At 45.3% G+C, this 23,277-nt stretch overlaps 1 protein-coding gene across 1 annotated transcript in view; it reads left to right on the top strand.

The window, feature by feature from the left end:
• Positions 1-23,277, top strand: part of DYM (dymeclin) — a 196,695-nt gene that overhangs the window by 83,514 nt on the left and 89,904 nt on the right. The window contains exons 11-13 of the mRNA XM_051641698.1: positions 302-427; positions 5,741-5,854; positions 6,306-6,400. Coding sequence (XP_051497658.1) covers positions 302-427; positions 5,741-5,854; positions 6,306-6,400 — 335 coding nt within the window. The remainder of the gene's footprint in view (positions 1-301; positions 428-5,740; positions 5,855-6,305; positions 6,401-23,277) is intronic.

Genomic DNA, 23,277 nt, shown 5'->3' with positions numbered 1-23,277 from the left:
AGTTTTCAGGGCCTATGGTAAACGAGTATGGCTGGAAATCTCATTAGGAATTGAAATTCCATGCCTGACCACAAGAAAGAATTTGTTTTGACTCTTGTGCAGGCAGAATAAAACAGATGGAAGGTGCTTAAACAATGCACGTCATTATTTAGGGGTGGTTATTTCAAGAGGGAGAAAGTGCTAAAGGGAGAAAGTGATATTGCTGAGGACAGGGTGATGCACAGGAGGTTTGGATGTCTCCTCTGTTCGTCTGAGGTATTTGAAAGACTAAACTAATCCACAGGTTTTTCCTTCCCTACAGGTTCTGCCAATTCTGGAAATCCTGTATCACGTCGAAGAAAGGAATTCCCACCATGTTTACATGGCTCTGATCATCCTGCTGATCCTGACTGAGGATGATGGTTTCAATCGGTCCATTCATGAAGTGGTGAGTTGTTGTTTTGGTAAATAAGTCTTCACCTCTAAAAACCCTTTCAATATTTATTTCTGTAGAGATGCATCTGTCTTGTTTCCTCAGCAAGAGGCTGTGGTGGTCCAGATTTGTTGGGATATACATATTTGTTTCTTAGGGACTAACCCAAATGTCTCTTCTTGAAGAGGAGATGCTGCATATACCTCTTTTTCTGTCTTTTTGGTGGTTTCTCTTGCAAATGAACATAGTAATAGCCAGGCAGGCTGCCTCAAAGGTGTTGGGTGTTTGCCATGGAAGTGGTGGGGCTAGAAAAACACAAAAAACAGGAACCTTTTTTTTTTTTTTTCCTCTGGAAAAATGTTGCCTAACCAGTTTGATGCAGCTGAGAGAAGCTTTGAGTGGAGTTTTATTTTCCAGCCTGAATGTTTCTTCCTTCCTTGGCATTTCCTTTTCTGCCTTTCTTCTAGATTAATATCTATTTTATGTTGTCCATATAAATATGATCCAGAAGTTTACTAGCTCTGATGGGCCTTCACCATCTGTGCTGGAGAACACCTTAGGTAATTCTGTCCTAGTGTCCTGGCTTCTAAAGCTAGGATAGTGCAGAATAAATCTGCATTGATTATATTTAATTTTTGGACTGGGACATGGAAACTCTCTTATTTTGTTTCAATTCATGAAATGCAAAAAGCTGGAAGCAAGTTTTGAGGTATCTAAACAGAACTTTAGTCCCAGGTAAATTTCCAGCCTGTTTTAGGAGGGAATTGTCTTGCATGGTTTTGTTTTGGTTTTTTTTGGTGCGAAGTGGCAGAGACTTGGAGTATTTAGTCTCTGCAATTTCAGATGATTTCCTAAAGCTCTGTACATGGAAAGCAAGAAGAGATGATGTTTAGATATGATTTCCTAGGAAGAACTTATAGGAAGCAGCTTCTAGGAGAGGCACCTGGAGTAGCCATGTAAATCATTGAAACAGCTTTTTCCTGCAGCTTCTCCTGCCTCATCTTTTTGTGCCTTGAACCTGCACATAAACATCTACACCTGATGTATGTTTTTGGCTTCTGTAGCTCACAAAGTGAGCTTGTTGGGACTTAGGGTACAGCAGACAAGGTTCCTCTCCTACCTCAGTCTCTTCCCCCATTCATTCCTCATTCATTTTCAAGTCTTTGCACATGATCTTCCAATAAATTCCTTACTGGATAAGTAAAAGTGGGAGATTTCCCTCCAATTATTAACAAGGCTCCAGCTGTGGAATGAAAACATAAATCAAGTTTTTCTCTCCAGTTTATTCTTGCCTTTGTAACCAACCCTGCCAGTGGAATTGTAGTGTTTTCTGTGCAACGTGAATATGAGTTTACTGCTCTCAAAACCAACACCCACCTTGTTCCTTTTACTGTGCACTGATTTTTTTTTTTTTTTCCCCCTACTCCTTTGTTTCTTCCATCTTCTTCACCGTTTAATATTTGAATTTAATCCAGGTTTTCATTTACTGCTGCTTCCTTTTAATCTGTGGTTTTGTTTTCCCATTCTGGAGTATCTGGTGAGAAGCATCCATTTATTCATAGTGTTCTGTGGCCAGAGTTTTGCTTCTTAGTTGGATGATGACAGGAGGCTGTGAAGGATTCTGTAGCTTTTCCTCTCAGCCCTTCTGCAGAAAAAGCTGGGAAAACTGATATTTGACCGTTAAAAACCAATGGAGTTCTATGGCACTACAGAGGATAGGTGTGGAATCACCTCAGTTCTTTCTCCTGTGCTCCTCTTTTCCTTACTGTTCTTTCATAGAATCACAGGGGCTGGAAGGGACCTCTGGAGATCATCAAGTCCAACCCCCCTGCTGCAGCAGGAACACCCAGGGCAGGTCACACAGGAATGTGTCCAGATGGGTCTGAAAAGTCTCCAGAGAAGGAGACTCCACAGCCTCTCTGGGCAGCCTGTCCCAGGGCTCTGTCACCCTCACAGCAAAGAAGTTTCTCCTCATGGTGAGGTGGAACTTCCTGTGTTGTCACTTGGTGCCGTTTCCCCTCGTCCTGTCACAGGCACCACTGAACAGAGACTGGCCCATTCTTGACACCCACCCTGCAGAGATTGAGAGACATTCATCAGGTCCCCTCTCAGCCTTCTCTTCTCCAGACTAAACAGCCCCAGGTGTCTCAGCCTTTCCTCATCAGGCAGATGTTCCAGTCCCTTCATCATCCTTGTAGCCTCCCTTGGACTCTTCCCAGCAAATCCCTGTCCCTCTGGAACTGGGGAGCCCAGAACTGGACACAATCCTCCAGATGTGGTCTCACCAGGGCAGAGTAGACGGGGAGAATCATAGACAAATCACTTTCCCTTGGCCGTCTTTTCAAATTCTTTAAGCAGATGTTTCCAGGTATGAATCACCAAGTTACTGTTTAAAACCTACAGCTTAAAAGAAATCAGCCATACACTTCCTTAAATATTAACTCCACATCTCCTAAAGGAGGATGTTAGAGGGCAGCAAAAGGAATGGAGTCAGGAAGGGTCTGTAGGTATTTCTAGTGCCAGTTACACAATCATCTCTAAGGTCTCCCTGGAGCCTTCTCTTCTCCAGGCTGAACAGCCCCAACTCTCTGAGCCTGTCTTCATAGTAGAGCTGCTCCAGCTCTGTGATCATCTTTGTGGCCATTCTCTGTACCTTCTCCATGTCTTTCCTGTGCTGAGTACTCCAGAGCTGGACTCAGTACTCCAGGTGGGGTCTCATCAGAGCAGATATGGTAAACAAAAACCAGTATTGAGCTGTGTGGGCTCTAGAATAACCTACCTAGTGGAAGGTTGATAGCTTGAGTCATGCAAAGCAGAACTAAAAAGATGATTTAATTTTTTTAAGTCATTGTTTCAGTGTAGGCTCTGAAGACCAATGGTGTTTTGGCAACAGGATGGGATCACTCACTTCTTTCCAGTTCCAATACTATGCTGTGGTTCATAATTTCCATCCCAGTTATAAAACAAATTAAATGGATAGTTCAATGTGTTCAGTGTGTGTAACATTGGGGGAAAAGAAACCCCAGGCTTAATGACTGGTGCAAAGTTAATACCATGTCTTCTCTTTGCAAGCTCAAGTATGTTCTCTTTTCAGCTCAGCTTTCAAACTCCTTGGCCTTTGTTTCTGTTCCTTGTCCAAAAAACCTGACCTGCCAAGATGCAAATTGAATATCAAAGTAATTCCAAAATGTTTTTCACAGATCCAGGCTTTAGGCTGAATGGAAGAAGCTGTGTTAGTAAAATAGTTCTTAGTCTCCCATTTCCTTCTCAAATCCACACACATTTCCTCTGAGCTGAGCATTGGGTGTGACCATAACTACTAATCCCCTTAAATATGTAACATAGACAATTTCAAACCATAAATTTACATCTGTGGAAGGGAAGAATTTGGGGTGACCATTTGGGATTCTGGGTTTGGGCTCTGTTAGGGAGTAGCAACCAAGTGACTGCACCATTTGTGCAGGATTTAGACTCATCTCCAGGTGCTGTTCTTCAAATATTCCTGATGTTAACATCTAAATATGATTTTAGTTTTGCTTTCCAGATGCCCCTTCTTTTTCCAAACTAGAATTATGGATCTTTCCAGCAGGATTATCTGAATGTCTCAGACAGGAGGAGTAAATGGTATAAAATCAATCACTTCCAGCATTGCCTTCCCCTTTGTCTTCTGCAAGTCAAGCAGTGGCTAACTCTCTCCATCTCCTTAGAGGACATTGGTTGCTACTTCTCCATCCTTCTCTCTTCCAGAAAGAAGAGGTTTAGTTGATTGAGCTTGTTAGTGGGAGGATGAAGGAATTGGAAGAGCAGAAATGATGTAAAACAAAGGGTGTCACTTCTTTTTACTCATCCAAAGAAGAGGTGGGAAGAAAGTTGATAGTCAGAAGTGGGTTTATGTAACTTGCTGAGAGAAGAAGTGAATAAAGGTGATTAGTGAGGTTGATTATGAGCCTGTGGTTATGAGGTTTGGATTGAAATGTCATTTATTTTCATTGAGCATCAAGTTTCAATGAAATGTACTTAATACGCCAAAGATGACATTATACAGTGATACCTTTGTGTGCAATAGTCCTTGTTAAACAAATTTCTATTCTGACCCAGAATAACCCTGAATTGATAGAGGACCTTCTCCATGCTTTTAGGGCAGTTCCTGTTGGCTCGTTTTTTACCAGTCCTTTAAAGCTTTTTTTGTGCTTATATTTGCCTCACCACCCTCACAGGAAAGAATTTCCTCCTCATGTCTCACCTCAATCTCCCCTCTGCCAGTTTGAATCCATCCCCCCTCATCCCATCCCTCCCTGCCCTTGTCCCAAGCCCCTCCTCAGCTTTCCTGGAGCCCCTTCAGGCACTGGAAGGTGCTCTAAGGTCTCCCTGGAGCCTTCTCTTCTCCAGGCTGAACACCCCAACTCTCCCAGCCTTTCTCCAGAGCAGAGCTGCTCCAGCCCTCTCATCATCTTTGTGGCCTCCTCTGGACTTGCTGCAGGAGCTCCATGTCCTTCTTATGTCCTTATTGCTCCATGTTGATCAGCTGAATGTTCTAAGAGGAAAAAGTGGATTGATTCTCCTTCTGCATTAAACTCAGTCATATCGTAGAATGGTTTGAGTTGGAAGCGTTCTTAAAGACCATCCAGTTCCAACCCCCCTGCATGGGCAGGGACACCTCCCACCAGACCAGGTTGCTCCAAGCCCAATCCAACCTTCCTTTCAATACTTCCAGGGTGGGAAGTGGTAGTAGACTTCAGCCTGGTAGTGGAGAGCACTGGAAGATATGAAGCTCTTAACCTTGGCTTTCTCTAGCCTCTCAGGGGAAGAGACCTCCCATCTGGCATGAGAAAGGCTTTGTCAACAGTTAACTTCTCCATCTGCCCCACGACCTTCAGTGTGTGTGCTCTTGCCTATCAGTCAGAGCTCGTGCATGGTGCCTCTTGCCCAACTTGCCATGAGGGAAAATGGGAGGGAATTGGCAGCATTATTTGGCTATTTTGGTTGGAACTGGAGACTTTGGAAAGGGTATGATCAAAAAGAAGAAAGGAGTGTGATGGCAAAGGGCCTAGGAATTAAGGAATTGCCAGATTTAATCAGCTTTCTCCACTTAGGGTGTTTTCACATGGCTTTAAATAAAGTTGATGAGATCTACCAGGTGATAATACTGCAGAGATGTCTTATTTATTTATTTATTTTTATTATTCTTTTAGAATAGAATAACTTAGCTCACATTGAAGGCTGGAAGCTAATTTACATGACTTAAGGATTGCAAGAGTCCAGACAATATTCAGTGTTCTTCTTCAGACCTCCATGCTGAAGAACCTTGTCCTTTTTTGTTTTTTTCAGATATTGAAAAATATCACTTGGTATGCTGAACGTGTCTTAACTGAGATCTCACTTGGGAGTCTCCTGATATTAGTGGTGATAAGAACCATCCAGTACAACATGACACGGACCAGGGTAAGTTCTTATGCACCTGGCGTGGGTTTCCACCTTCAGGGGCATCAATTCCACTTCAAACAGGGTGAGGGCTTTTCTTCAGTCTGTTGCAACCAATTGGCAGGGATTTCCAAGCCATGTAGATGAGGCACTTCAAGACACACTCTAGTGGGCAATTTATTTTTTTTTAATTACTTTTTTGGGGCGAGTTTCATGGTTGGACATGATGATCTTGGAGGTCTTTTCTGACCATGACAGTTCTGTGATTGATGTTTGTACACAAACTCTATATGAAGCAATCCCTCTTTTATAAGCCTTATAATTTAAGAGAATGTCTTGAAACCATCACCAAGTAGATACACTTGAAATATCTTCTCTTTGCTTTTGACCACGTCCTTTACAACAACATGTATCAAAGCAACAATTTGATGTCTTTTTAAATTTTTATTTTTTTCTCTTTGTTTCCTGACAGGACAAATACCTTCACACCAATTGTCTGGCAGCCTTAGCAAACATGTCAGCACAGTTCCGCTCACTTCACCAGTACGCTGCTCAGAGGATCATCAGGTAAATATGAACCCTCAGAAAGAAACTTCACTTGAAAGCCACTTTTGCTGCAACTCAAGGGTAGAGGAGCTTGAGTTTTAAATGCCTGAATAGGTACTAATGAACTAAACAGCTGAAATGATAACTGGGTAATGAAATGATCCCAGAATAAATCGTGTTTGCTTTAAACTTGAATCTGAGTCTGAAAAACTTTTGACTTGGAGTCTCTTAACTCAGGAGCTGCTTTCAACCTGGAAGTTTTTCAGGGATTGGTGTGAATTTTGCTTTTCCTAGTCATGTATCACCTTATTATAGAAATGCTCTGAGTGGTGGGTCTCAAATACTATGCAGACTGGATTTTCAACTTGCTTTGCTTCTTTCTGCCATGTCTGCCAAAAGGTCTGTCAGTTAAATCAGCCCTAATGCAACAGTCATTTGGTGATGAGGCCCTGCAAATATGAGCAATAAAACTTACACGTTTGCCCTTGGGCTGATCAGGTTTATTAGCTTGTATAGTTATTAAATAGTTAATATCTGATGTGGTTGTGAAACAGGGACATAACTTTAAAGAAGTTGATACTGAAGTTGGTTCTTCCTATGTTGTGTCTGCCACTTTGTAAGGCAGGTAGCCCTGAGTCAGGCATCTTTCTTGTCTTGGCAGCCAGCCCTGCTCCAAGGGAAGCCAGGAAGGTCCTTATTAATGTGCTCTGGAATCGAGTGTTAAAATGCTTGTCAAGTACAGAGAGTTCTCCAAAAATAAGGAAGTTATAGTTTTGTGCCTGTACACTTTGTAAAGGGCTGGGTTAATAGATGCCTCTTGTTCTTGAACCACTGCTCTCGAGGATTTAATTCTGTCTGAGCCCCTTCTCTTTTGGAAATGCTTGGTTTTAAGTATCTGGACAAGTAACCAGGATTAATACATTCTGCTCTTACCTTTTCCCCTGTTGATACCCTCTTTTCATCCCCTTGGCAGTGATGACCAGTGTTCACAATGGGAACTGAAGCTGTTTTCCCCTTGCCTATCACAGGCATTCTCTGAAATAACTCTTCATTTCTCAGATCATAGACATGGGGTCTGAGTTTTCCAAGCATTTGCAAACGTTGGCCTCTGAAATAGTAGCTCCTGGACTGGTGTGAGATGTGCTACCTTGATGCTCAAAAACTTGGTCTGGTTTTCATAGAATCATCTTGGTTGGAAGGGACCTTGAAGAGCATCAAGTCCAACTATAACCCATCCCATTTCAGTGGGATGCTCTGTTTGCCACTTCAGAGCTGTTTCCTGTGGTCCCTGATTTTATTCCAATTGCTTCTACTGCTGTTCTGACAGTGACATGTGCTTCTCTTGTTCTGTCTGGGCCAGGAAGGGGTTATTTTACTAGTCCCAGTTGTTACCACCATTCAGTGATCCTCTAGTCACCTAGTGTAGCTGCGTGTGTGGCTTGGCTTTTGGTCAACGTGCTCTGAGTTTATGGACATCTGCTGTTCAAAAATTTAAACTCCTGGTTCAAAGTAGGACCAGCTGGATTATTTTTATGTAATTGAGTTATGGAATGACTAAGCATGTGCTCTGTTGGCATACCAAGAGAGGTGGCAGCCATCAGTAGAGGAGCAGCAGCCTCAGCACCTTTGCACAAACATCTCACCTCAACCTTTCAAGGTGGAAATGTGCAAGGAACCTATACGTGCTCTGAGGCTCTTCCCTACAGCAGCCTCTTCCAGCCTTCTCACATGAGGTTTTCACCATCTGTAACTTCATCTTTGAGGCAAATTGACTCCCTTGTGTGTTGTGTCCATCTCAAAGCCCAAAGAAGGCTGTGAAGCACCCAGAAATTCTCTTGCACTCCTGGTCTGCAGCGTGTCAGCAGTCTGCTCTGATTTTTGGGTGCCTCATTTGTCATCTGTCTAGACAAGCGTAGCTACAAGGTGACTTCACCATTGCTGCTTGAATGTGTTTGTGAAAGAATTGGGTCAACATTCTTACTGGCCGTGGGGAGACCTGCTGGCTCTCCAGCTGCCTGAGAGGAGGTTGGAGCCAGGGGGGTCGGGCTCTGCTCCCCAGGAACAAGGGATGGGACAAGAGGAGATGGGCTCCAGTGGTGCCAGGGGAGGCTGAGATGGGATCTTGGGCAGCATTTCTTGCTGGCAAGGGTTGTCAGGCCCTGGCCCAGGCTGCCCAGGGCAGGGCTGGAGTCCCCATCCCTGGAGGGGTTTCCAAGCCATGTAGATGTGGTGCTGAGGGCCTTGGCAGGGCTGGGGGAATGGCTGGACTTGATGATTTTAAGGTCTTTTCCAAGCGGAATATTCTATTCTATGATTCCATAACTTAATCTGAGATATCAGAGCCTTTGGAGAATCGCAGAGGTGGTAGTTTGGAAGGAGAGCAGTCTGAGAGGGGTCCGGGTAACCCAGCCATTGGCAGCAGGGTTGGAGCTGTATTGTTATGGTTGGGTGTAACATAAGGGTAGGTACAGAAAATGCACGTAGTCATCAACTGGAAAAGCAAAACAAAAAGGCATGATGGAATCAGAGAATCATCAAATGGCTTGGGTTGGAAGGGGCCTTTAAGGGTCATCTAGTCCAAACCCCCTGCAGGGACGTCTTAGGATAAGATGATACACACTGTATCATATATAATGTGATATTCTTATATAGACCAAAGGTATTCCACTCTGTAAAATATCCTGTGGGGCTTGGACATGGGCAGACTGGAAGGAAGAGTCAGTCAGTTTCAGGGGCAACCTGTCTTCTGGAAGACTTCACTGCTGGTATGCTAACAGTTTCTTCTCAGGAGCTTCACAACCTTGGCTTTGTTGGCAGGCTTGAAAGAACTGGTTTTATGCTGAGGGTGGTGAGACCCTGGCCCAGGTTGCCCAGAGAGGTGGGAGATGCTCCATCCCTGGAAACATTCTGGGTCAAGTTGGACAGGGCTCTGAGCAACCTGATCTAGGTGCAGATGTCCCTGCTCACTGCAGGGGAGTTGGACTGGATGGCCTTGAAAGGTCCCTTCCCACCCAAACCATTCAATGATTCATAGTATATTAATCTGCTTTCCTCTCAAAATACACAGTTTTGTTGTAAAGTTCAAGTTATCAAGACAAGCAATGGGAATAAACTCTTATGAATACATGGATTTCATAGGAAATTCATGTTTTCATGGAATCCTAGAATCCTAGGGGTTGGAAGGGACCTCGAAAGATCACCCAGTCCAACCCCCCTGCCAGAGCAGGATCACCCAGAGCACATCACACAGGAACGTGTCCAGGCGGGTTTTGAATGTCTCCAGCCAAGGAGACTCCCCAGCCTCCCTGGGCAGCCTGTCCCAGGGCTCTGTCACTCTCACAGTAAAAAATTTTTTTCTGATATTCACCTTAAACCTCCTGTGCTCCAATTTGCATCCATTACTCCTTGTCCTATCACTGGTCATCACTGATAAAAGCTGAAGTCCGTCTTCTTGACACTCACCCTTTACGTATTTGTAAACATTGATGAGGTCACCCCTCAGTCTCCTTTTCTCCAAACTGAAGAGACCCAGCTCCCTCAGCCTTTCCTCATCAGGGAGATGTTCCACTCCCTTCATCATCTTTGTGGCTCTGCCCTGGACTCTTTCCAGCAGTTCCCTGTCCTTCCTGAACTGAGGGGCCCAGAACTGGACACAATACTCCAGATGCAGCCTCACCAAGGCAGAATAGAGGGGGAGGAGAACCTCTCTTGACCTACTAACCACACCCTTTCTAATGCACCCCAGGATGCCATTGGCCTTCTTGGCCACAAGGGCACACTGCTGGCTCATGGTCATCCTCCTGTCCACCAGGACCCCCAGGTCCCTTTCACCCACACTGCTCTCCAGCAGGTCAGCCCCCAACCTGTACTGGTACATGGGGTTGTTCTTCCCCAGATGCAAAACTCTACACTTGCCCTTGTTAAACTTCATCAGGTTTTTCCCCGCCCAAGTCTCCAGCCTGTCTAGGTCTCTCTGAATGGCAGCACAGCCTTCTGGTGTGTCAGCCACTCCTCCCAGCTTGGTGTCGTCAGCAAACTTGCTGAGGGTACATTCTGTGCCCTCATCCAGGTCGTTGATGAAGATGTTGAACAACACCGGTCCCAGTACCGACCCCTGAGGGACTCCACTAGTCACAGGCCTCCAACTAGATTCTGCCCCATTGACTACAACTCTCTGCCTCCTTCCTTTCAACCAGTTCTTGATCCACCTCACTTCTCTATCCACTGTTGCCACTGGGTTCATTTTAAATCTTCAGAGTTATTTTATCTGCATGGGTGATACTGCCCTGGTGCATGGGTGTATCACCTGCATGATACAGCAGCAAAGAATTTCCTCCTCATGTCTCACCTAAATCCCCTTCATCCCATCCCTCCCTGTCCCAAGTCCCTCCCCAGCTTTCCTGGAGCCCCTTCAGGCACTGGAAGGTGCTCTAAGGTCTCCCTGGAGCCTTCTCTTCTCCAGGCTGAACACCCCAACTCTCCCAGCCTGGCTCCAGAGCAGAGCTGCTCCAGCCCTCCCAGCATCTCCGGGGCCTCCTCTGGACTCTCTCCAGCAGCTCCATGTCCTTCCTGTGTTGGGGACCCCAGCCCTGGCCCCAGCCCTGCAGGGGGGTCTCAGCAGAGCAGAGCAGAGGGGACAATCCCCTCCCTGGCCCTGCTGGCCACGCTGCTGGGGATGCAGCCCAGGACACGGGGGGTTTCTGGGCTCCAGCGCACAGTGCCGGCTCATGGGGAGCTTCTCATCACCCAGCACCCCCAAGGCCTGCTCCTCAGGGCTCTTATTGCTCCATTCTCCACCCAGTCTGTATTTGTGCTTGGGATTGTGCCTCCCCAAGTTCAGGACTGTGCAGGACAGTTTAATTTCTTCAAACTATTTGGACACATTTAATCATATCCATATCATATATCAAGTCTGCTTGCTGCGAGGACATAGAGAGGGGAGTCTTTCTCTGAAGGGCTGCATCCTGACATCTCATCTCCATATCTTTCTAATAAAATCAGTGACAAGTAGACAACTGATTCCTTAAGGCAAATGCTTTTCCTACACCTTCATCTATTGGAATGTTTGCTGGGTTCTAACCACTAGAGGTTGCCATACACCTCCCTAATTAGACATACACATTTAACATTAAATTTATGAGGCTAGAAACATTCTGCAGTTTTCCTTTTTTTTCTCTACTATGAACTCAACCATTCCCATGTAGGGCTGTGTAAGCTGCTAAGAACTTGCTTGCTCTTCTTCCCATGAGATGACTTCAGCATATTAAGGGTGGCACCTAATTGTATCAGTGTCCTGTTTGGTTGGTTTCTTTGGCTGTTGTGGACAATTCACTGGGATTCAGGGAATGGTATGAAGAAAGGGGGTTGGGTCATCCTCCTGATGCTCATGGGAGTCAGGTAGAGTTAGGAAAAATGTTGTGCTTCAAGGGGATACAGAATGGAGACTTGGATTTGTGCCTGCTGTAGGATGTAGGATGTTGGACCTGAGGGTCCTCCCAACCCTGCTGTGAGAGCAAAGCCCAAGACCTCCATCCAGCCCCTCTGATTGTGTTGCTGTCTGGAAGAAGCAGAGGTAGAATCATAGAATCATTTTGGTTGGAGAACAAGTCCAACTTGATAGTAACCCTGCTTGACTGGAAGCTTAAAGCTGGTGGTGATGAGTATGCTGGAACATGATGCAGGGCACTGGAGTAGCTCAGTGTTTGGTTTTCCCTTCTTATATTCCTTTTGTTTTTCAATAGAGTTGTGAGTAGCATTAAATATCCATTCTTCATTAGTAAAGGCTGCTTGCGTTGCTGCTGTTGTCTAAGTCTCTCATCTGAGAGAAGCTGAAGCTCTTCTTGCCCTTCACACTCTTCAACAAAGTCTTCATCATTTGGTAGAGTCAGTTATGGAACTAAACTGAAAGAGGGGAGGATTAGATGAGTTTTTAGGAAGAAATTCTTGGCTGTGAGGCTGGTGAGACCCTGGCCCAGGTTGCCCAGAGAAGCTGTGGCTGCCCCATCCCTGGCAGTGTTGAAGGGCAGGTTGGATGGGGCTTGGAGCAGCCTGGGCTGGTGGGAGGTGTCCCTGTGGCAGAGGGGATGGAACTAGATGATCTTCAAGGTCCCTTCCAAACCATTTCATGATTTTATGATTCTGAGAAAAAGCTTTATGCAACAGCAAGATGTGTGTGATCTAACCTGCTTGTTAGGGGCCACGTTCAGCTGAAAACACTGAAAGTTCTAGTGTGTGAATGTGCTGAAATCCCAATTTGCCAGTTGCTTAGTAAAAGATTTTACCAGTGCTAATAATGAGATGTAATTGCTGGATTGAAACTTGTTAGGCTGCTCACATAGGAAGATAAATTTCTCTCCCACATGGCTTTGGTTTCTGGGAGCATTCTGGTTTTCCTGCCTTTATTGTTTTTTCTACCTTTGATGTCCACAGTGCTTTTGGGAAGCTCTTTAACATGTAGCTCTCTCATTCATTGGAGAATGGTGATGGGACAGCTGGAGCAGAAAACTAAGTGAAATGAAGTTACCCAAATCAAAGATATTTCTTAACGAGAAAAACTTGAAAAAATAAAATAAAACAAAGCCACATTCCTGCAGGCATGCTTCAAAGCTTTTTGGATTCTAATTTATTTCTCATTTGGAAACCTAAGTGTAGGAACAGAAGAGTTGCTTCTCATACAGGAATCCTGGGTTTTGAAATTTTAGCTTAGCAGGCATTTCAGTCTTGAAATGAGGTATGTAAATTGAGCAGAAGAAACGAGGTGGATGGAGTATGCAGTTCTGTTCAATTCATCTTCACGGCTTTTTTCTTACAGGAGGGGAACCTCTCCCTGGAGGTGTTGAAGGGCAGGTTGGATGAGGCCTGTGCAGCCTGGTCTGGTGGGAGGTGTCCCTGCTCATAGCAGGGAGGTTGGAACCTGATGAGCTTTAAGGTCCCTTCCAACCTTCACCATTCTGTGATTCTATTCTGTGAATGGTGTTCAATGAGAGCTGTTTTTGAGGTAGAAAATGTCCTAAAATTGTTGTCAATTTAGGGATATGAACCCTTTGACCCAGTGAAACCTGATTTTGCAGAAGTCTTATTTTAGAAATAATCGGCTTTCAATTTTCAGGACTCAAATCACCATCACACAAGTAAGATGTCAGCAACAGAGTTATAGAATCATAGAATCATTAAGGTTGGAAGGGACCTTAAAGATCAAGTTCCAACCCCCCTGCCATGAGCAGGGAACCCAACCACTAGACCAGGTTGCACAAACCTCATCCAACCTGGCCTTAAAAACCTCCAGGGTTGGGCATCAACAACCTCCCTGGGCAACCCATTGCAGTTCCTCACCACCCTTAGAGTGAAGAATTTCTTCCCAATATCCAACCTGAATCTCCCCTCTCTCAGTTTAAAACCATCACCCCTTGTCCTATCACTGTCTTCTCTGATGAAAAGCCCCTCCCCAGCTTTCCTGGAGCCCCTTCAGGCACTGGAAGGTGCTCTAAGGTCTCCCTGGAGCCTTCTCTTCTCCAGGCTGAACACCCCAACTCTCCCAGCCTGGCTCCAGAGCAGAGCTGCTCCAGCCCTTGGATCATCTTGGTGGCCTCTGGACCTCTCCAACAGGTCTATATCTTTCTTGTGCTGAGGGCTCCAGAGCAGGACACAGCACTCCAGATGGGGTCTCACCAGACAGAGTAGAGGGGCAGAATCCCCTCCCTTGCCCTGCTGGCCACACTTTATATCCAGGTAAGGTAATAAAATCTAAAATTATATTGTTTATGATAAACTGATTTGTAATGACTTTTCTTGCCCCTCTCCATGCAGTGCAGTGTGTTACATGAATGATAATCCCATTTTTATTGGATGTTCCAAGTCGGGTGAACACTCATGGCTCCTCAGAAGAAGGACCTTACTGTTATTTGTATATTCAGGCTGTGTTTGAAAGAGGACACTGGGGAAATGGAACAGCTCCAAGCTACTGAGTCTGAAGTTTGCTTTTCATCTGTGGACTGTCAGGGTAGAAGTTGTGTGCACAGCAGGAGACCTGGTGTCAACTGGTCACCCTTGGGTAGCTTTGGCTTGCTCATTCATGAGCTGTTCCCAGGCACTGGTCTACTTGCAGATGCTTTTTCTGCTCTTCATCCTCCACTCTTGTCACTGTTACACCTTCTACAGAAGTTCCTGAATCTGTGGAGTGGCTTTTGTTGGGTGACAGAAGCAATTTAGAAAGATCTCAAGAGCGTTCCATAAAAGAAACATATGCTGGCCTTATTAGGAGCTCGTTGACCTAGATTTGCTGTGTGGAAGCTTCTAAGCTGATCAGCCATTCCAAAATTGGGAGGTGTCATTGCAATTAGTAGGAAAGGCTGTGACAAAAGGGGAGACAACAATGGTTCAGATAAGGGAGAAGAAGATCTTAGAGGCAAACGTGTCCCCTTGCTGGTATCAATTAGCAATGTCAATATAATGAAGTTAAGTTTGAAAAGGAATGAAGCATCATTTGTTACTTGGCATTGAGAGTTGTGGTCAAATGTATGAAAATGTTGCTTTAGTTGGGTCAACAGAAAGAGGACAACTCCATGTGGGCTCAGCCTGTTTTTGCCTGTGTGTAACATATGGAGGTGAGGTTTTAGGTGGATATCATCTGTTTCCAAGATGGAAATGTCATTGAACTTGATTTAAGCCTGGTGGAACCTTCTGGGGATTTTGAGTGGGCACCTGATGGGACAGTAATACCCTTGTTCCCCATCTGGTGTGAGCACTTGAGTGTCCTGCATGCTGTTAGAAGTGTTTGGAGCCCAGGACATCCGAGCTCATGGGTGGAAATTGCCCAGATGGACAGACTCACAGCTTTATTTTGAGATAGATTGGGTCAGTATGAACCACAGAGGTATTGTGGACAAAGTGTTGTTTGCTCTGTCTCAGTGTCTTCTCACATCAAGCAGAGTGGTTGCACTGTGATCTTCTGCTCTGCATATCATGGGGCAGGACTCCATAATAAAAATATCACTGTTGATTGCTGACATGGTTCTTCATGAGAGAGTTGGATTTGTTCAGCCTGGAGAAGGGGAGGCCTGAGGACACCTTAGAGCAGCTTTCCTGTACCTGAAGTGGGCTACAGGAAAGCTGGGGAGGGACTTTATGGACAAGGGCAGGGAGTGATGGGACAAGGGAGACTGGATTAAAACTGGAGGAAGGAGATTTGAGACATGAGGAGGAAATTCTTTGCTGTGAGGGTGGTGAGACCCTGGCCCAGGTTGCCCAGAGAAGCAGTGTTGAAGGGCAGGTTGGATGGGGCTTGGAGCAACCTGGGCTGGTGGGAGGTGTCCCTGCCCATGCAGGGGGTTGGAACTAGATGATCTTTGAAGTCCTTGCCAACCCAAATCATTCTATGATTTAAAAAGTTCTTCATATCTAAATATATCCCACTCTAAAAGCTCAACTCTGGACAAGATGCTTCTCTCTTCCCTTGACCATGTGTGTGTCTGTGCTGACATGTAAGGCACAGCCATCATGGTAGTGCTGTCATTTTCTGGGGGGAAGTCATTAGGGCAACTCAGTAATCTTCTCTCATCAAGGAGATAATGTGGTTCTCCAGTGTCTTACAAGCTGCAAGTCATCACCTGTAATTAAATGAACATGATGCAAATTAGCACAGAATCTTGGCCCTGGAGATGAAGTTGCTCTAAGTCTTGTTGCCTGTTTCAGAGAATCTAGAGCATCCCACAAATACTTGCAGTGGAGTGTTGCAGTTCGGAGATGAATGGTCTCATTGTCCCATCTTTAATTATTTGATCAAGTCATTCTTAGATTATGATGAATGACCCATTCCCAGTTATTGATCCACATAAGCTCTTTGGAAACAGTGTGGGGTTTTTATAATAATCTTCAACTTGAGAAGTTAAAACTTTTTTTTTTTTGTGGGACGTTCCAGCTTTTAAATCATCCTGGGTCGTGTCCCACTCTCTTATTTGGGTCACTAATAGACAGGATACTGAAGATTTGAATCTTACAGGTTTGACATTTTAAAATAGCAATAAATTGTCTTGCTGAAGATTTTTCTGAGATTTTTAAAAACAAGGGAATTCTCATTGTGGTTGAGAAACTATTATTTGCTCTTCTAGTGGAATCTTGGAAACTGCCGTCTTGTCTTCTCAGTGTGTTTTGGATGGAACATCTGTGCAGGACAGTTCCTGAGCAGAAGCACAGGTGACTCAACATCATGACTTGCTTGAACCTGTCTTTGATCTGGAGTTGCAGGATTTTTGGCTCATTAACCACCTCATTCAGATACAAAATGGTCTTTTCCCTTTCTAGACTTTTTCTCTTAGAATCATAGAACCATTCAGGTTGGAAAAGCCACTTGGGATCACCAAGTCCAATCATCATCCCTACTCTACAAAGTTCTCCCCTAAACCATCTCCACCAACACCACATCTTTGGAGATGAGATGGTGGATTAGGATCTAAATATATGAGAAATGAACTTTAAAGGATTTATCTGAGAACCTAAAATGGTGTTGTGGCTGTAAGCAAGCATTAATATGAAACAAAAATACAGCATTGATTATAAACCTATATTTTTTTTTCTTCTCAGAGTGCTGCTTATTTCACATTTTAATGAATATCATTATAAATGTCTCAGATCTTTCCAGCTTTGCAGTCCAGTGAATTAATTTCTCACTCATGGTGTGTGGAGCCAGGATATGTACAAATGGCTGTAAGGAGGGAAGTAGAACAGTTACTGGCAGCACCCAACTGAACTGGGTTGGTGCCCTCCAAATTGCTCCTGAAAACCTTCCTTTCCACCAAACATGGACATTTTGAGTTCCTTCAGACCCACACTTCAGTGAGGATTTTCAAGCAGGCTTTTCTAACATTTTAGGGATATGAGATCCTAGAATCCCAGACTGGTTTGGGTTGGAAGGGACCTTAAAGATCATCTAGTTCCAACCCCCCTGCATGGGCAGGGACACCTCCCACTAGACCAGGTTGCTCCAAGCCCCATCCAACCTGTCCTTGAGCACTTCCAGGGATGGGGAAGCCACAATTTCCTTGGGCAACCTGTTCCAATGTACCATTCTAATGGAATGGATGAGCTAGTAACTAGTTGTCATAATTGATGGAGTATTTGAGTGCAGGAGGTCATTTACTTGGGTTTGCCTTTGGGAACACAAGAGGAATGACTAACAGGACTTCCTAGAACGTAAGATCCCTAACAAAAACAGTAGTAAAATCTTCAGAGGACGTCACAACGTTGTCCCATGCAGATAGTTTGAAGCTGGTGACTAATATGTGCTGGTTTAATTAGCTCATACTTTCATTTTTGTTGTTTTTTAGAGACTTTTGTATTGCCTTTCCCATCGAGTCATGGTGTAGGATGATTTCCTTTGGAAAGTACAATGATGAAGTCTCCAAACCCAGGAAAAGATGGGTTTTTAATTCTGCCACAGAAATAATATGACCTAAATATTTAATCAGGCTTAGCAGAATTGGCATTATTATTATTATTATTATTATTATTATTATTATTATTATTATTATTAATTAATGAATATTAATTTATCTGAACTAATACAAGGGCATCTATGTCTTCAAGACCTTCCTTTTTCTCAATAGTGTTAAAGATTTATAGCCTTGATCAAATCTGGCAGACAGTGAGAGGAAGATGATTAATTAAAATGACTTAAACATTAACCCTGGAAATTCATCTTTTAATTCTGTTTCAGACCAGGTTGGATTGAATGGAGGGATTAGTGAATACTGGGCTTATACCACTTTTTTAGACCAAATTTGCTTCATTTCTGGAGGTGTTAGAAAGATGTTGGCCTGATGCTGGTTGGGGTTTGGGGTTGGATGGATGGATTTAAAAATTGCAATTTACTTCAATAGAGAAAAATACCAACATTCTGGTTTACATATATAAGGACTTAAGTCGCTTTGCATGTTGTTATCTCATTGAAATGTGTTCTTAAATTTTTGGATGAAAAAACGAATGTGAACTTCAGTGCTTCTTATTTTGTAACACTTGTTTTTGTTAAGTGTTTTGCCTTCTCTACACCTCTGGAATGATGTGGAGTTAATAATTGGAAGTGATGTGATCCCTTTAACCAAAATAGCCCTTGGGGATATTGAATGTTCTTTAGACAAAGACAAGAAGCAGCAGGTTTGGAAGAATCATGAAGCAAAGTCTCATTTGTGTGGTGGTTTTTATCATCTTGGTGTTTCACACAAGGTCCTCAGAGGGCTTCCAGACAAGCAGGAAGAGCAGTAAAGCTGCAGGAAGCCACAACATCCATGGGAAGCAGCTCTGCTGTCACACCAGCAAACCTCCAGCTCCCCAGTGGCTCTAGACATCAAAGTCAGGTTGATTTTCTTTGATGCTCTTGTCTAGCTCCTGTTATCAAAACACCTTTGCTGATTGGGATTGCCTGGACTCCATGGAAGACAGCCCTTCCATGGTGTTACTGAATGGGTTGGAAGGGACCTTTAGAAGCCATCTAGTCCAACCCCCCTGCAGTGAGCAGAGAAATCTGCAGCTAGATCAGGTTTTCTTTGCCTTCATCAAATCTGCAGTAAATTACCAATCAATACAGATATATTTGGTTCATTTTTATATGTATATAAACATTTTCTGCTTCCCCTACGTGTACCTGTGTGGCAGGTAGTGAAGAGTGTGTCCAGGAAGGGTCTCTGCCTTCTCTGAGGGCAGAGTGATGATGAAAATGTTCATTTTAACTACTTGCTGGTTCAGCCAAATCTAAAAAGCTCTTGAGAAGAGAAAACCAAGAGCTCCAGGATTACAGGAGTTTGGTATAAGCAGATGAGAGTGTCCTCATGGCAGTCAGGTGTAGAGGTTCACCTCTGAAGGTCTGTGAGAACATCTTGGCCTTGCTGGGAGACAGGGAGAAGGACAACTCCAGAAGTTGGAGAGAGTTATGGGGATGAGCAAATTGTCTCTTGATTAAATTTACTTCTTGTCTTTCTCCTAACAAAGTTTGTTGGGTTTTTTTCTCTTCCCTTTTTTCTCTCATTTGCCAATAATGAAGTTTCCTCCCTGCATTTGTAATTTATAGCAGTTGCTGGGCATGATCAGACAATGCCAGGAGCACGCGGCAGCGGTGAGAGCTGCTCCTTTAATTACTGAGGATTAGAGAAGAGACCGGGCTTCCCGGAGACGGCGAAGCCGGAGCAGAGCGAGGAGACCCGAGTCTGAGCGGGAATCCTGAGAGGAGCAGGAAGGCTGACGTGGCAGGGGGTGTGGCTGAGAACGGCAGCAGGTTTAAAAGCGGCCATCTCGGCAGCTCCTCAGAGCGCGCGGCAGCGGTGAGAGCGCAGAGCGGCAGCGGCCGTCACAGGAAGTGAAGTAGCGCGAGGGCAGGGGGAGAGCGGAGTGAGTGGAGGCAGGAAGCAGAGAACACCAGTAAATTTCTCTAGCATGGTGGCAACACGCCCTAGAACTGTATTGAAGAAGGATATGGGAACTCAGACGGAGGTTCTGAGCAGGCACGCAGCCATGCAGGTCTCTGGCTGCAGCGAGTGCCTGAGCCTGGCACTGGTGCCAGAGGGAGCCAGTGGCACCGCGTGTGTGCGGTGCGAGCAAATCGATGATCTCCTCAGGCAGGTGGTTAGACTGACAGAGGAGGTTGAAAGACTGAGAATTATCAGAGAATGTGAGAACGAAATAGATTGGTGGAGTCAAACCCTGAGGCAAGGGCAGGAGGAAGAGATGCTAGAACAAGTGATGGATCCCCTCCCCTCCTGTCCTCAGACAGAAGGAGAGAACTTTAGGAACATGGAGGAATGGAGGGAGGTCCGTCCTCGGAGAGGCAAGAAAAAACCCTCCCAACTCCATCCATCCTCCGAATTGCCCTTGAAGAATAGGTACGAGGTCTTGGAACTTCAGGGAAAGGAAAATGAAGCTGGAGTGACAGATTTGTCTAGTGAACCGCCTATGACTTGTCGCTCAGCTCCACAACTTAGGACTTCTTCAACTAAGAAGGAAAGGAGGGTAATTGTGGTGGGAGACTCCCTTCTGAGGGGAACAGAGGGGCCCATCTGTAGACCTGACCCATCCCACAGGGAGGTCTGCTGCCTCCCTGGGGCTCGCATTAGAGATGTTAAAAGGAAACTCTCTAGTATGGTAAATCCATCTGATTACTACCCACTGCTGATTTTTCAGGTTGGCAGTGACGAAATTACTACAAGAAATGTAAGGGCAATGAAGAGAGACTTCAGGGCCCTGGGACGGCTAGTTAGGGGGTCTGGAGCACAAGTCGTGTTTGCCTCCATACCTCCTGCAAGAATGGGTGGAGAGATAAGCAGGAAGAGTTTAATGATGAACGAATGGCTAAGAGACTGGTGCCAAAGGCAGGGCTTTGGTTTTTTTGATCATGGGCTGCTCTATGAGACACCTGGCCTGATGGTGGCGGGTGGGATGCACCTGTCCCAGAGGGGGAAAAGGCTTTTGGGGCAGGACTTAGCAGGGCTCATTGAGAGAGCTTTAAACTAGATGTGAAGGGGGAAGGGGAGAAAACTGGGTCTGTTAGGGACAAGCCCAAGAGGAACATACCAGGGCCTGTAGGAGGATGGGCTAAGGAGGATTTAGTCCCACCAGTGTGCTCTACTTGCTTCCTGAAATGCCTGTACACCAATGCACGCAGCATGGGGAATAAACAGGAAGAGTTAGAGGTCTGTGTGCGGTCTAAGGGTTATGATCTGGTAGCAATAACAGAGACATGGTGGGACAGCTCACACGACTGGAATGTGGCCATGGATGGCTATGTGCTTTTTAGGAAAGATCGGTCGGTGAAGCGAGGTGGTGGAGTTGCTCTTTATGTGAGAGAGCAACTAGAATGTATCGAGTTTTGTACAGGGGCTGATGAGGGGCGAGTTGAAATTCTGTGGGTAAGAATTAAAGGACAGGGTAGTATGGGTGACACAGTTGTGGGGGTCTACTACAGACCTCCTGATCAAGATGAGGAAGTTGATGAGGCTTTCTACAGGCAGCTGAAAGCAGCCTCACAACTGCAGTCCTTGGTCCTCATGGGAGATTTTAACTATCCCGATATCTGCTGGAAGACTTATACAGCCAGCCTTTCACAGTCTAGGAGGTTCCTCCAGTGCATTGATGACAACTTCTTAATGCAAATGGTGGATGAGCCGACTAGAAGAGGAGCGCTGCTGGATCTTGTGCTCACCAACAAGGAGGGCCTTGTTGAAGCAGTGGTGGTCAATGGCAACCTTGGCTGCAGCGACCATGAGATGGTGGAGTTCAGGATCCTGTGTGGGAGGAACAGAATTTCCAGCAGGACCAGAACCCTGGACTTCTACAGAGCAAACTTTGGCCTCCTCAATCAATTGTTAAGGGAAGTCCCATGGGACAGAGTGCTAGAAGGTAAAGGGGCTCAAGATAGCTGGACAATATTCAAGGACCACTTCTTGCAAGCACAGCATCAGTGTGTCCCAATGGGTAGAAAATCTAGTAAGGGAGCTAGGAGACCAGCGTGGTTAAAAAAGGAACTGCTGGGGAAACTCAAGTGGAAGAGGAAAATCTATAGATCATGGAAGGAGGGACTGGTCACTTGGGAGGAATATAGGAATGTTGTCAGGGAATGTAGGGAGGCAACTAGGAAAGCTAAGGCCTCCTTGGAACTTAACCTTGCAAGTCGGGTTAAGGACAATAGAAAGGGCTTTTTCAAATACATAGCCAACAAAACTAACACCAGAGGCAATATAGGCCCACTGCTGAATGAGGTGGGTGCCCTGGTGACAGAGGATATGAAGAAGGCAGAGGTGCTGAATGCCTTCTTTGCCTCTGTCTTTACTCCTGCAGGCTTTTCCCATGAGCCCCAGATTCATATAACCCCAGAAGTAGTCAAGATAGGTGAGGACATAGTAGATGAGGATTGGGTTAGGGATCAGTTGCATAATCTGGACATCCATAAATCGATGGGTCCGGATGAAATGCATCCAAGGGTGCTGAGGGAGCTGGCGGAGGTCATTGCTAGTCCACTCTCCATCATCTTCGGTAAGTCATGGGTAACTGGAGAGGTGCCTGAGGACTGGAGGATAGCAAATGTCACTCCAGTCTACAAGAAGGGCAAGAAGGAGGACCCGGGTAACTATAGACCGGTCAGCCTCACCTCCATCCCTGGAAAGGTAATGGAACAACTTGTCCTTGGCACTATCTCTAGACATATCAAGGAGATGGGGGTCATCAAGAGCAGTCAGCATGGTTTTACCAAGGGTAAGTCCTGTTTGACTAACCTCATAGCCTTCTATGAGGAAATTACTAGGTGGATAGATGATGGTAGAGCGGTAGATGTGGTCTATCTTGATTTCAGTAAAGCATTTGACACCGTCTCCCACAGCATCCTTGTAGATAAGTTGATCAAGTATGGGTTTGAGGATCAGGCAGTGAGGTGGATCAAGAACTGGTTGAAAGGAAGAAGTCAGAGAGTTGTAGTCAATGGGGCAGAATCTAGTTGGAGGCCTGTGACTAGTGGAGTCCCTCAGGGGTCGGTACTGGGACCAGTGTTGTTCAACATCTTCATCAACGACCTGGATGAGGGTACAGAATGTACCCTCAGCAAGTTTGCTGATGACACCAAGCTGGGAGGAGTGGCTGACACACCAGAAGGCTGTGCTGCCATTCAGAGAGACTTAGACAGGCTGGAGACTTGGGCGGGGAAAAACCTGATGAAGTTTAACAAGAGCAAGTGTAGAGTTTTGCATTTGGGGAAGAAAAACGCCATGCACCAGTACAGGTTGGGGGCTGACCTGCTGGAGAGCAGTGTAGGTGAAAGGGACCTGGGGGTCATGGTAGACAGGAGGATGACCATGAGTCAGCAGTGTGCCCTTGTGGCTAAGAAGGCCAATGGCATCCTGGGGTGCATTAGAAAGGGTGTGGTTAGT

Source organism: Apus apus, chromosome W (genome assembly GCF_020740795.1).
Source record: "Apus apus isolate bApuApu2 chromosome W, bApuApu2.pri.cur, whole genome shotgun sequence".
Classification (NCBI taxonomy): Eukaryota; Metazoa; Chordata; class Aves; order Apodiformes; family Apodidae; genus Apus; species Apus apus.
The sequence above is the reverse complement of the archived record's forward strand: the minus strand, read 5'-3'. Positions and strand labels throughout refer to the sequence as shown.